Raw genomic sequence first — 15366 nt, forward strand, 5'->3', positions numbered from 1 at the left:
GCATAAATCTTACCAGGAACACTCAATAAGGAAATCCTCACTAATTCTCTTATTCAGTTTTATTTATTTCCCTTTATTCAGATGGAGAGCTCTACTCCAATCACTTGGAATTTGACTCTCTGACCAGGTCTTTTGAATTATGCAGCACAACCACTGTAAAACTTTTATACCTCTATATATGAGCATTTTGCAATATTATCTACTCCAGCTGGCTTTCAACATTTCAGGTTTTTGATGGCATTTTCCCCTACAAGTATGGATATTCCTGATTGCATTCCTGTTGAGTGTTTTCTACCACCATGTTTCATTTATCAATCTTTCAAAGCAATTACTCCACTTCTAGAATATCTTTATGTTCAGCTTTCATGTTGTTTTTGCATGATTCTTTGCATTCTTCAGCACTAAATGGCCAAAAGAAAGAGCATTGCAATTGCACCCTTCGACTGGTAAAGGCCTAAGTTTGATTTTTGTTGTGATGGGAGGAATCTTAATATGGGATTTTTCAACTGAAAGCGAGTTAGCTGACCTCATACGAAAGTAGCAAGGTTTTTTCCTAATGGGAAAAACCCTGCTACTCGGGTTTTTCATTGGCCTTCAGAACACATGCAATTTGCAGAAAAAAAATACTAGTGGTGGTGGATAGTAGATGTCATTGGTGTAGATGATGGTAGTGGCAGTTCGGTGTAATTGGTGGATTAAGTGGTGGCCATGGAGAGTTGTAGTGTAAGTGGCTTCCCTTGATGAGTCTTTGAACTCCTTGGAGGTATCACAAAATAATAATAATCATGTCACCTTTATCATGATAAAGGTAACATAATAATCATGTCACCTTTAATTCCTTTTACAGTACACTTTCCTCTATTTCTAAGCTTTTTCAATTGCCTTCAGAATACCATTGCCACCTTCTTGACATTTATTTTACATGTTGTTATCAAAGTCTTCCCATGACTTAGGGTTTGTCGGTTTTTAAAAATCGGGTTTAAAAACAGTTTTTTTTTTTGGATAAATTTGTAAAATTCTAAAACCAGTTTTCAAATTAAAAAAAAAAACGGTTTTAGATACTAGAATTAATATGTAAAAATTAATTATTTAATTAAAAACATTAACATTTTGACTTAAAACCGATGTATATGTTACGAGCGAGGAATCAGAAGATGATGTAGAGTGTGAAGATGACTATGGCAAGGATTTTTTTAACCTCTTGAGCTAGATAACAACTGTGGATTCCTCATGTTGTCTGACAATTACAATCAATTTCCCAAATTAGAAAAATTTCCAAATTTTTTAGAAAATCTTCTGTAAGAAATAGCATCCTTCGGGATTATGTAAAACAAGAAAAAGGAAATAAATTAAGTCTGATTCATGACTGGCAAACAAAATGGAATAGTTTAGAGGCCATGATTGAAAGATTTATAACATTAAAAGAATGTGTTCTTTTAGCTTTGAATGATATTGGTGCTTCTCATATGTGGAATGAAGCTCAATATCCTAAAATCACGGAGCTTCTTAAAGTGTTGGGACCAGTACGTCTAGTAGCTGAGGCCTTAGGGCACCGAGATGCCAATTTATTAACAAGTGAAGGCATATTTGAATTTCTGTTAAATGAACAAAAAAAATGTGAAGATTGAAATTAGTTCCAAATTATTAAATGCTTTAGAAGTATGAATACAAGAAAGAAGACTAGTTGGATTGGTAACCCTTTTGCTATATTTGCAAAATCCACAAAACATTTCATCTAAGAAATCTAGTGTATTTCCACTAGCTTCAAAACTTGATATTATTAAGTTATCTGGAAAAATATTGTCTAGAATATATCCAATTCTTGTATGGAAACAGAATCCGATGATGTATATGTCAGAGACAGAAAGACTATTAATCAGGGAAATACTCTAAAAGAAACCATGGAAAAATAAATTCATAGGTTTCTTGAGGAACTTGAAGAAATAATATCAAATCCAAAGACACTGAAGGCCGAATTTTCAGTATTTGAGGCAACCAATAAAAGAACAAAGAATTTAGATTTATTATTTGATGCCCTGAAAATGATAAAACCAAGTTGAGTAGCCAGTGAGAGAGTATTTTCTATTTCAGGCAATTTTTAATTTAGAATAAGAACACAAGTAACCCTCGTATAACATGGTCTACAAATTGTCATAACCCTTGTTCAATGCGGTTGCGATATAACACCGTCTACAAATTGTAGTAACCCTTTATCTTTTCATATATTTTTCACCATGCAACTTCAGTGCTGGCCCTATGAATTTGAACCCCCCCGTGCAATTGCATATTTTGCCTGCCCTCATCCCCTAATTAAGTAATCGTTCTGTGGACATTTTATGTTTTTGAAATCATATATATATCCTGAAGAAAAATACTAAATGAAATAAAAATTTATAAATATATTTTGCATGGATTTTAGTTATATTTTTATTTGGTTTTGTATGGAGTATATTTTATTCTGTTATATTTTTGTAGTCCCATAATATTAAATAAACTGAAAAATTGTACTGATTTTAGTTATTTTAGTTTTTTTTTAAATTTGGTTTTGTATGGAGTATATTTTATTTTGTTATATTTTTGTAGTTCCATAAATATTAAATAAACTGAAAAATGTTTAAATAAGTATAAATATTTTTTTTTTACTGTTTTAATCATATATATTTTTTTTTTGGTAAAAATTCGAAAACTGGTTTAACCAGTTTTTTTGGGAAATTCTGGCATTCAAAAACCAGTTTTTGTATAAACCCTACCATGACTTTCTGTTTAGCTAATTTTACATAGCACTTTGTTTCTTACATTTGTCTCTGGATTCTTTTTCTTCAAGGTGTTACAGAAAAACATTGACTAAGTTTGGTGATAAGGGAGACCCCATTGCTGTTCCTTCCTCTGGCTTGTAAATTTTTTCTTTCCTTTTACTGGAACACCTTGAAGAAAACATTTTCACGTTTGAACCTACACCAAAAATTTGGCTATGATATATTGATGACGTCTTTGCAGTCTGGAGTCATTCTGAATGAGAACTATACCTGTTTCTAGATAAAATCAACATTCTTCATCCTCGCATCAAATTCACACTAGAAAAAAGAATCTTCACAAGGTATCTCCTTTCTGGATTTACACATCCAACAAAAAGAAGATGGTTCCATCTCCACTTCTGTCTATCATAAGCCGACATTTACAGGTCGTTACATTCACAATTCATCTGCTCACCATCCATCTCAAAAATATGGCATCATTAAATCATTAGCAGACAGAGCACACAGATTTTGCTCCTCAAGAATCTTTAAACTAAGAATCACACATCAACCTAGACAACATCAAGTCCATAGGATTCCCATACATGTCAAAGGCATCTCCGAACATCTGTCAAAAATTATGAAGAAATACAAACTTGCTGCTACTTACAAACCAATCAACCAGATCTATAATTTGTTACCTTCTCCTAAAGAAAAACTCCCATCTTTGATGCTACCTGCCATGTGACCATCTCTGACCATTAAGACCATATCCGTCTTATCAATCTGCACAAATCTGGCCTCGCACAACACGGAGTTGAAAACCCAAACCATAGAATCAAATTGAAAAATACCAAACTTCTACATAGATTCTTATATAAACATGAGTGTTTATATAAAGAAAGTGCTGGAGCCCAACGTCACACACCCAACTTAAACCGTAATGACGTTCTTACTATCCCTAAAGTCTAGGAAATTGTCATCCTTAATTGTGTAAAATAAATTTATGTATGTTATTTTATTTTAATTTAATCTAATTTATTTTTTATCAGATATATTTATTTTAATTTAATTCCATAACACGCTACTGCATGCATAGTGGGATTCCATTGTAAGCATGCGCTCTAACTGTATGTTATTCCTAGTATTGTTTGAAATAACTGTAGTGATGATGTCCTAAGATACTTAGGATGAAATATTTACTTATTAAAAATAATTTAATTACTGTGATTACCAACTGTATATGTTTAATTATGAATATTCCACAGGTTTCACTATATAATAGAATGTGCTTCTAAATCATTAGCATGTCACAAGTGCCATTAGAACTATCCAATGACTGTTGTCATTGGATTGCGTTTTTCAGGTTTGATTTCTGATTTCAGGTTTGTGTTGTGATTAGCCAGTTAATTCCCAGTACAATCTGAGCATACCTAAAGATAACATGTGCATATTGGAGGTCTGGGCAAAGGAGAATGGATGTCAATTTAATGTGGCAAAATGTAAGGTTATACATTTTGGGGTGAAAAGATTACCTGCAGGAACAGTATAAAGCTCAGGCCAGAAAGGTAACAAGGGTGGTAAGAAAAGCAAAAGAGGATTATGAAAGAATATTGGCCATGCAGAGACAAGCTTGTTATTGTTCCTCTGTATCGAGCCTTGATAAGGCCCCATCTCGACTACTGTGCCCAGATTTGGTCACCAAGGTTTCTTCTTGATGGGGGAGGAGGTTGAAAGGATCCAGAGGCGAGTGAACAAGATGATAGCAGGTGTGTGGAATGAACTGTATGAGAACAGGTTGAGGATTTGTGGGTTGCAGAAACTGGTTGATAGGCAGAGGAGGGGAGATGAAGGGTTTCTATAAGATTAATTCAGAAGATATTTTTGAGAACAGTGCTGGTGGTGGGAGGACTAGGGGAGGACATCCATAGAAGCTGGGCAAGAGTGTGGTTAGTAAGGGTGTTAGAGCTGGGTTCTTTACTTTTAGAGTGCTGAATGAGTGGAATAAGCTGCCAGAGTCTGTAGTGGGTGCTATGACAGTGAATGAGTTTAAGGCAAGGTATGATAGATAGTGTGAATGTTGAATAGTTGTGATGAACATGATTTGGGGCCTCCCTCGATGAGTCTAAGGACTCCCTGGAGTTGTAGTAATAATAATAATAATAATAATAATATCCTATCTTGGTCATATTTCATTAAAACAAAATCAGTGATAATTGACAAAACAGAAATTTGGTATGATTGACATGTCTCAACAGACATCATATATTTTGTTTTATGGCCAAAGTGAATAAGTAAAGCAAAATACAAAAAACTATTTATGACATAAAACATGCTACAGAATTGCCATTGTGTAAATAAAATTAATGATTAAAAAACCAGAAGAGAAATTTCAGCTTATTCATCAAATAAAAATTTTCACTCAGATGGACAAGCAAAGATCACTTTCTTCAATTCCTGGTTATGATATAATAAAACTATCCAAGTGCAAAAGAGGTAGGGAATGAACAAAAGTTACTGTTTGATAAAACTGGTTTGAGAAAAGCTCTGATAAAAACCAGAAAGCATAACTGCCATTTCATGATTCCAATTTCTTGAATTTTCTCGTTCAGAATAAGTCTGAAATGTGTTGACAATTTGCTTGAAAACTGTTCTCAGTGTTACAAAAAACGAAGACAAAGATTTTGACAAAAGCTAACTGTGATATGCAAGTGTATTCTTCGCACACTTCTTGGAGAATCGAAGCTTTTTTTAGGGATGAGAATTTAAATATCAATAAGAATTGATTCAGTGATGCATTCAGTGCAAATGTTTGAACAAAAGACTGAAAATAATCAAATCATGGTAATGAGGCATAGAAATCACAAAGTTCTTTCTACTCACTGTTCTTATTATGCCAGATAACACATGGATAAGAATAGCTGAGTGTTATTATTATTACGTAACATCTCCAGGGAGGCCAAAGACTCATCGAGGGAGGGCACCTACTCTACAATTCTTCAACAACTACACTAATGCCATCTACTGCCTACCACCACCACTAGTATTTCCACAGACAATCACAAACACCCATGCCCATGGCAGGATTCGAATCCGCAGCCTTCTGGCTGGAGGCGGATATGCTAACCACTCGGCCAACTGGGCCAGCTTCAATAGAAAAAAGAATGCTAGCTTGTGGTCTGAATTGCATAGATCAATAGTTAAAGACTGGAGATTGAAAAACATCAAGGAGGATTTGAACTATGACCACACATATATATGTGAGTGAATACAGAAAGTTCTGAGATTTGCTTTTAGATGCAGGTAATCTGTTTCACCCAACTCTTCTGCAAACTGTGGACTTAGAAGAGCCTGCTTCACAAAATTAATATTTGGAAGACCTGTTAGAATAGTATCAGCAAGATTTGCATGCTAATGGAAGTATCCTAAAATATTACCATCACATTCACTCCAGTATATTGTCTAGCAACTAGTCAGTGGAATAACCACTTAAAAGCATTACCCTGCAAAAGAAGAAATGTCATGCATCTATCCTGATATTATGAATAGATGTCTGACAACTCTAAAAGCATTAAATATATATTTCATGCAGGAAATGGGTAAAAAGTAAACTGTTTTTTTGCTCTGCAGTTCAAACAAGTTTCTGGATACTTCAAGCTTCCAATAAGCAAAGTAATGGTAATACACCAAGCAATGACTCCTCATTTAGCACCCAGTAGTTCACAGTAATAGATGCTTGGTCTGTCCTCTAAGGGATGAGAAGATGCTATACCTTAACCCCAGCATACAGCAGTATGCTCCTAGATTAGTCTCCAAACACTGATAACCACTCAGATCTCTTCACACTGCTTGCATGAAACTCAATCACCTGCAATCCAGCTATTTGAATGGTTAGAGGTCATCTTCCTGGGCATCCTTAATGTTCACAATTCCAACTGGCTCACCTACTCCAACACCACTGACCAAGCAGGATAACAAGTAGAAGTCTTTGATATAAGTAATGACCTAACACAAATTGTACATCTACCCACTCAAATTCCCGATAATCCTGTTCACTCTCCAAAAACACGAGATCACTTTTTGACCAATTCCCCTTCCAGATATGCCATAGAGGTCACCTCTCCTCTCAGCAATTCAAACCACAATCTTGTATACATCTCCTCTCACAGAACATCCCTCCTCCAACCATCCTCAAATTTGCATCCTCAGCACTATGAAGAAGCCAACTGGGATGACCTCTGGAATTTCTACTCCTTTATTTGGTATGATTATTGCTTTCACTCACCTGACCCTAACACCTGCTGTGAACAAGTCACAGAAATTGTTCTCACTGGTATGAAAGTCTTCATCTCCACCCCTAATTCAATGTGTCAGAGCAGATTATGAAAATAAAAAAAAAATGCCATGTGGCTTGTATCAAGACCTCCAGCTTCATAGTCTGCCTATACCAAAGTACAAAATCAAAATCAGTCATCAGCAGGTCCAAATCCGATCTCACAAAGGCAAATAGCAGAAAACTTGTCTCCTGTCCAAATGGAAGCCATGCCTTCTGGTCCCTTGCTAAGGCCATTGGATGCAACTTCTGCACTTCCACCCCTCTCTCTCTCATCCTGATGACACCATTGTTACTTCACCCAAAGATAAAGCTGACCTTCTGGCATCACTCTTTTCCTTGAATTCCTGCATAGATGATGAAGGAAAATCACCTTCTACCATACTGAATATACCTCCTGTAGTTTTTCAACAAAAAGACATTAGAAAACTACTAAATAACTTGGATACTAAAAAAGTCTGCTGGTCCTGATGGCATCTCTCCAATTATTCCCACCACACTTTGTTCCAGAACTAACACCCATCCTGCATTGTTTCTATAATTTATTATACATAAATGGTACTTATCTCAATGCATGGAAGCAATCTCATATCCATCGTATTCCATAATAGGGTGACAGAAGTCTACTCTCAAACTACTGAACAATTGCAATCACTTCTGTAACAATTAATCAATGACCAACAGTACAGATTCTGTCATTTAAGATCCACAAAGCAATCAAACCAATTTCTCATTCTCCTTCTTAATCCTTATACCTCTACTCTTTGGAAGAGCCATCCTCATACTGTTTATCCCAATGATTATAACCATCAGGTCTTTAAGAAACACATCAACAAATTCTTTTCTTCTTTTAAGCACCTGCCTACATGCAGCACTATCAAATCTTGGGACCTCACATGTGTGGAGATGATACATATATATACATATACATATATATATATATATATATACAGGGTGTTCGGGATAAATTTGACAGTTTCGTAAGGAAAAAGAAAATCTTCTTTGTATCTATTAAATTAAATGAATTGACAAAAAAACATTACAGGCAGAGTTAATTACAATACTATCAACAAGATTTACTCAAAATAACCACCATTAGCATCGATCACAGCTTCAATTCTGCTTCGGAACCTCGAACAAGCTGATGCTACAGTCTCCCTGGGAAGGGCCGCAAAAACTGTTTTAATTTTATCCATTAACTGGGCTTTTGTATTACTGGAAGTGCCATTGGTGTCTTTTTCAACTGTGCCCCATACAAAATAATCCATGGGGTTATTTTGTATGGGGTCCAAACACCAGTCCAAATGTTTGGAGGCCAAACATTTGGACTGGTGAAGTCGTAGAAATTTTCAGACAACCATTTTTGACTTTTCCCAGAGGTGTGGCAAGGGGCCGAATCCTGCTGCCATACATACGGCCTACCATTGGCTACCCTTGTTATCCAGGGCTTGACTACAGTTAGCAACTCCACGAACAAAGCCCGAATTCCAATGCCAGGGTTCTTCAACACCCGTTCCTGCAGATTTGCGAGGAATTCTGCTGTATGAACGCAATCAGATCGTCTGCTAGGGATCTTTCTTCTTGCTACATCCTCGTAGTCACCATTGCAAGTCTCTAGTTCATGCCTGATTGTTTTTACTGTATTCAGGGAGCATTGGGCAGCAGTCGTAATATCCTTATTTTGATGGCGGGCACGAATCATCATGATACAAGTTATTCTCTTCCATGATTCAGGTGGGTTCCAGCTATCCATCCTTTCTGACATCTTGTATATGAATGAAGAAGGGTCCAAACTTTTAAATGAAGAGAAGTGTGTGTTAATACATGTAACTTACGGAAAAATATAATTAATTATAAATATGTCAAATTTATCCCGAACACCCTGTATATAGAAAAACAAGAATCTGTGTAGCCTAATTCTAGCTTTCATGACGAGAGGAAAGTCCATTATAAGTCAGTCTGATTCTACTTGCTGACTACAAGATTTTTTCCTTGACCTATTTTCAGTCCAGTTTACAAGTTAAACTTGCAAAGTAGACTATCACTGAGAGAGTGACAAGTGTTTATCATTCTCCTCCTAACCCATAAGCCTATAAATTGTTGGCTGAAATTAATTCAATTACCAATAATGATAATGAATGATGGAAATTAACTGCCTGTCAATTTCCAAGCCTGTTATCTTTGGGGGAATGAGGCATCTAGGACAGAGGAGTTTAACAATCATGTTGAAATCTGCAATTCTTAGCTTTCAAAATCCCAAATTTTAATTACTACCTCATTTATATCAAATGCTTTATACATGTTTAAGCTTCTTTTTTTTTTTTATGTGATTCCCACATATTTTCCCTCAGAGGTAGGTTCATTGTGATCTAATAGGCAACTGGGCATTGGGGCTGTAAACTGAGAATTCTTCTGGCCAGTTTGCCTGTTTTGTGGGATGAAAAACTCCCTTCCACATCCATATGATATTGGTTCTGATCTTCAGTTGAAAAGCCCTGATAAAAGGTTCTTCACATCATCACAGGATTTGAACCCAATCAAAGGGTGTTATCAGAGACCAAACATGGAATTTCATCCAGCCACTTCAGGCCTCCAATAAATGCTTTACCATAAAGCATTTATTTTAAATGCTTTCTAAGCAAGAAAACTTGAAGAAAACTTTCTAAGCAAGAAAAGTATAATTTATTTATTTATTGAAAGGTCATAAGATTACTCATAACTAATGAAGCAAACAGTGTACTACTGAATTAAAGTGGTGCAAGTGAGCACATTATGCTCTCATTTCGCACTTCCTCTTCATGCAAAAGCCGAAAGATGACAAAATCATGCAGTGATAAGAAATAAAAATATACACATGAAAATGTAAAAATTACCTGCTCATAAAATCTTCAGACAATGTCCACTTTTTCCTTTCTCTCCAAAAACTGTCATATACTCCTTTTTCTGTATAAGGACACCTCTTATTAGATGAAGGAGATACTGAATGCGTTCTTTCTGGCGAAAAATTGTCCCTAAGTGAAGATTTTGCACGGGAATGTTTATGGGATTCATCTCTTCTGTGTGTGGATGTATGTGAACGTTCTCTAGATAATTTTTCCTGATGTCTTGAATGTGTTTGCTCTGGAGATAAACTAGTTTTTTTATTCTTCTGTTTCTGTGAATTGGCATTATGCACATGATTCAGAAAAGACTTTTTTTCGGGTAAATAGCTTCTCTCCCCAGTACTAGCATGCTTTGCTGATGATGCAACTGTTTTTGGTTTTCGGAACACAGGACTTGATGAACAAGAATCTGAATCAGAATGATATGAAGGCATGATGATATGAAATCTGTATGGAGTAAAGGGAAAAAAAAGTCAATGGAATTATAATTAAACCTAAAACAATTATCTAAGATCTAATTTATATCGATTATATAAATTTTCATTTTAAATATCCTCTATTTATATTCTTTATTTAACATTTTATTTATAAGTGTTTTCTTAAATATATTTCAATGTCTTTATTATTACTGTATCCATTTAAAAGAAAACAAAGTTTTCAGGGTGGATGAATTTTGGTTTAGAAAATTCAATACCCAGTGTGATGGCTAGCACACAACACTAAATTATCCATATGTGTGTGTTAAAGATACCAAGCAATTTTATAAACTTGGTTTTAATCAAGCAAGTAAGCCAAGTTTGCATCTGAAAGTGGCTTACTTGGAAAAAAAGGATTAAAACTAAGTTTATAAAATTGCTTGGTATCTGTAATGTATAGTATACCGAAGGAAAAAAACAACTTTCTACATATATATATATATATATATATATATATATAATTATTTAATCCAAAATGCTTAACTTATGAAAACTTTAATGATTATTTCTTTCTGCTATAAATGAAGATGCAGTGCATAATTTTAATGAATATATTCCTTAAAAAAATAAATTATATGGCAACTACTGACCATAGCAACTATTTCAATGAGCGCCCCCCCCCCCATTTAGCTGAAAGTATATTAAAAGAATAAAGCAAGTATATTGCTGGCCTGGTTGGCCGAGTGGTTGGCATATCTCTCTCTCTTATCAAGTTAAACTCGCACACCCGTTGCCTTTTTTGCAAAAGTATCTCGCATACATAGTTTTCTCACCTTCTGAAAAAAAAAAACTCTACAGATCATGCCTATCCATTTTCACTCAAAACCAACACTGTAAAAATCCCAAATCTATCTAATAATATTTTAAATAATGTGCTTATATTTATGGTGGTGTATCGACGATCTCCCTAAAAATGCATGGTGCTGTCCAGAAAATGATATTCTGGGTAATTGAAGAGAGGAGGTATAAGGCAGAAAATGTCCATGAACTGGCTATTACATTCTACTTTCCCCTAAGATGTAAACACACATGGAACTGCCAGTTGTGACAGTATGTGGTTCAATATGTGGGCCAACCTGGTTGGCCAAGTGTTAGTGTATCCGCTCTCCAGTCAAAAGGCTGTGGGTATGAATCCTGCCGTGGGCATGGATGTTTGTGATTGCCTGTGTAAAGGTGGGTAGTAGATGGTGTTGGTGTAGTTGGTGAATTGAGTGGTGGAGACAGAGTTGAAGAGCCCTCCCTCGATGAGTTTTTGGACTCCCTGAAGGCATCATGTAATAATAATAAAAACATTTTGATAAATCCTATATTTTCAAAAATTATGGGAGAATTCTGCTTTATCTGAAAATTGGGAAGAGGAGGAACACTATTCTTTCAGAAATTGAACCTGGAACCTGAAAAAAAAATTGTCTCTTAACTGGCTGAATCTATTAAGCATAAATTTTTTTTCTTGGTATGAACTGACTTCTAAGTTGGTTGACTGGTATTTTATTATTATTACGTGACACCTCCAGGGAGTCCAAGGACTCATCTTGGGAGGGCACACTACTCTACTTTGCTAACTACATCTCATCCTCTCCACTACAACTTAATTATCCAACTACGACACTACTACCATCAGCGCCATCATTACTTAATTCTCTTACTATGAAGCTCCTGGCATCAATGCCATTACTGCCCATTATCACCAACAACAGCATTTTGTCTGTAAATTGAGTGTGTTCTGAAGGCCGATTTGTCTGTAAGCGGGATGAAAAACCTGAGTTTCTGGGAGAAAAAATCATGATATCACAGCATGAAATCGGCTAACTTACCTTCAACTGAAAAACTCCATATAAGGATTCCCCTCATCACTACAAGAATTGAACCCAGGTCTTTTCAAATCGAAGGGCACAATGTTCCGCTATTCTTCCAATTGGACCACAGCAATTGAAGGGAAAGAAGGCCTCTAATGCATAATCTGTTCTAATCTAGGAATTCCTCTTTCTCTCTCTCTCCCCCCCCCTCCCTTTATGATATTCATGTCAACTATTTAAACTGCACACAGTTCCATGGTCATATTTAAGAATGTGCTTGCCTCCTAAGCTATAACCTTTAAGAGGTCGCTCTATTGAATAAATTTTGGCAGAGGGCTCATGTAATGTGATGTCCTAAGCTATGGCTTGTCTAGCTCATGCATAAATCTGACCTTAATTAATTCCTTGAACTAAAGCTATTTCAGACTGGACCATTTACTGCTTGCAATGTGTGTTCTTACTACTTGTTGTATGACTTTGCTGGTTTCACATAGAAGTTGCACTTCTATGTGAAACCAGCAACATCACATCACTTTCTGTTAAAAAAAAAGAAAAAGAAAAAAAAAGTATCTTTTGAGATCATTAAATCAAAACCCAGATCACTTCGAAAGGATGTACAACACATTTTTTCAACTATGCTATGGTGCATCTTTCTAGATAACTTTGACTACAAACAATTCAGCATGTCAGTGGCATGAATACACTGGCATTCCCTTCAGTGTAATTTTGTATACCCTATCTTGTTTTCATCACACTCCAAGGAAAGAATTCACAGAGTAGTTATATCAAGTACTCTGATTTGTAGTAATAACAGATTACTTTTCAGTACATTACTAATGTTGCTGCCATGAGTAATCTTGATAATCAGTCATACTCTCAATATTCAAATTAGGTGTGAATTGGAATTACTTCATTTCTATTCTAACTACCACTAAGGCATGCCAAATGTAAGAATGTAATCCCACAATTTTATGATAGCGATTTTTTTTAACAAAATTATTATGAGTCAGCTTTACAAATGGCATAACATCATTATCCAAATTTGTATAACATTCCCTTTCTTTATAGCAAAGTATATAACTATCCTATTATCACAAGTGCGAGTTATTCCCAATAACCACGATAAAAATTTAGATCTCCATGATCATTAGAGTGACATTTCTAATAATTTGTGTACATCTGGGAGGCAAAGAGTTTCCCTGAAGTAATAACTAAGATGAGGTAAACAGCAACTTCTCATGCGAAACTTTTTTTTTTGAATAAGATACTGTTAGTATCTTATTAAAAAAAACAGTGTTGTGAAGGAATATAATGTTGGCAGATAGCATGGGTGCGTCAATGGTAGTTCCAGTGGCGCACCCAGACAGGGGCCAAGGGGCCCTGCCCCCACCCCCCAAAGAAAAAGGGAAAAAAAAACACCAGAAAATTTTACAAAAATCTTTTCATAATTAAAAATTAAATTTTTTTAATTTATGTTGTGTCGTGTCTTCTATTTCTATACTGCTTATGAATTAGCGATCATTGCAGATGCTCAGTGAGAGGTCGTATGCAATGCGTAGTGTGGACTCTCAAATTGTCTACTCAAGTCTATGTTGATGCAATTTCGAATTTACTATCAGGTGACAGCTCCAAGGAGTGGAGTACAAAGACTCATCGAGGAAATGCACTTACTTCAACCCTCCGTCTCTCTACCACTTCATAGGTGAAATGATTGTAACACTTCCTGAGTAAATTTCCAAAGATTTCGGCTTCCTAGAATACTATCGACAGTCACACGAATAGCAAGCAGGATAAATTAATTCTCAGTGTGGGGATATCATAACCACCTTCTCTTACACCCATGCATTCAGATAAATTGCAACTAATATGCATTATAATAATAACACAGGAAATGTGAGAAAACTTACAAGAAAATTTGGGTCTGGTTTTTCAAAGCAGAGAAAAAAAAAATCAACAATAGGAAATTCTCAGCTTAAATTATATAGGAGAAAAATAAAACCATCTTTCAGCTTTTGTAGGCGAATTTTTTCGATGGACACTACCTTGAACCATCACAACTCCCAATAACTTTATATCGATAAATTTTAACACATAGTTTCCAGCATATCAAACCGATTCTGCTGCTAGGCGCGCTGCTTATACCACTCATTTCGTTACGCAACTATTTTCGAAGATTGGATTTAACTGATGTTATTCAATACATTGGCAAGTATTCATTGTGTGTGTGTCTATATATATATAAAAACTTGGTTTTAATCCGTTTCCTAAGTAAGCAAACAGAGCTTATAAATATTTTACCAAAACAAGTTACCATAAAGTGCTTTGACCTTATTAAATAAAAATCTCAAGATGAGAGATAGATGTAGAAAGTTTTTTACCTTGGGTATAATATACGTTAACGATACCAAGCTATTTTAAACTTGGTTTTAATCCGTTTCCTAAGTAAGCAAACAGACAAGAAAGTCAAGTTTGCGCCTGATAGTAGTGCAAGTCTTAGACTTGCACTACTTGACTTTCTTGTCTGTTTGCTTACTTGGGAAACGGATTAAAACCAGGTTTAAAATAGCTTGGTATCTTTAACGTATATATCTATATATTACCACGAGTTACCTAAGACTTGCACTACGTGCGGGTCACCCAAACTTCACTACTTGCAGGCGCAAACTTGACTTTTTGTCTTTTTTGGTTACTTGGAAAATGACACACACACACAAATATATATATATATATATACAGGATGTCTCAAAAAAACGTATACACACTTCAACAGTGATAATTCACTTAATTTTCGTTATTTTGCAGGTTTAACGGAATTGAAATAATAGCTGAAACCACACTAAGGTTTGAGGAAAGAAAATTTATCCTAAAATACAGTTTAGAAGAGAATTTCAACGAGATCCACATACGAGACTTACTGTCACTCGAATTAGAGATTAATTTGAAGAAGATGGAACTCTTCAAAATGCCCATAAGCAACGTTCAGGAAGACCACGAACAGTTATGAGGCCCGCAACAGAAGAAAAGTTGATTGAAACGTATTGTCAAAGTTCAAGAAAATCTGTGCGACAAACTTCTCTTGAGATAGGAGTATTAAAATCAAGTGTTCATCGCATGTTGAAGCGCAGTCATTGGAAAAGTTACATT

The 15366-nt window shown here is 35.4% G+C and overlaps 1 protein-coding gene across 1 annotated transcript in view; it reads right to left on the reverse strand.

Annotated features, from left to right (window-relative positions):
- LOC150094751 (uncharacterized) overlaps nucleotides 1–14325 on the reverse strand; it is a 127695-nt gene extending 113370 nt beyond the window's left edge. Inside the window, exons 1-2 of the mRNA XM_090411019.1 lie at nucleotides 14130–14325; nucleotides 9942–10397 (exon numbers count right to left, since the gene is read on the reverse strand). Coding sequence (XP_090267145.1) covers nucleotides 9942–10384 — 443 coding nt within the window. The 5' untranslated portion in view covers nucleotides 10385–10397; nucleotides 14130–14325. The remainder of the gene's footprint in view (nucleotides 1–9941; nucleotides 10398–14129) is intronic.
- Between the last annotated feature and the right edge of the window lie 1041 nt (nucleotides 14326–15366).

Source organism: Typopeltis vanoorti, chromosome 21 (assembly GCF_054136105.1).
Source record: "Typopeltis vanoorti isolate ZY-2024b chromosome 21, IOZ_Tvanoo_1.0, whole genome shotgun sequence".
In the NCBI taxonomy this organism is placed as follows: Eukaryota; Metazoa; Arthropoda; class Arachnida; order Uropygi; family Thelyphonidae; genus Typopeltis; species Typopeltis vanoorti.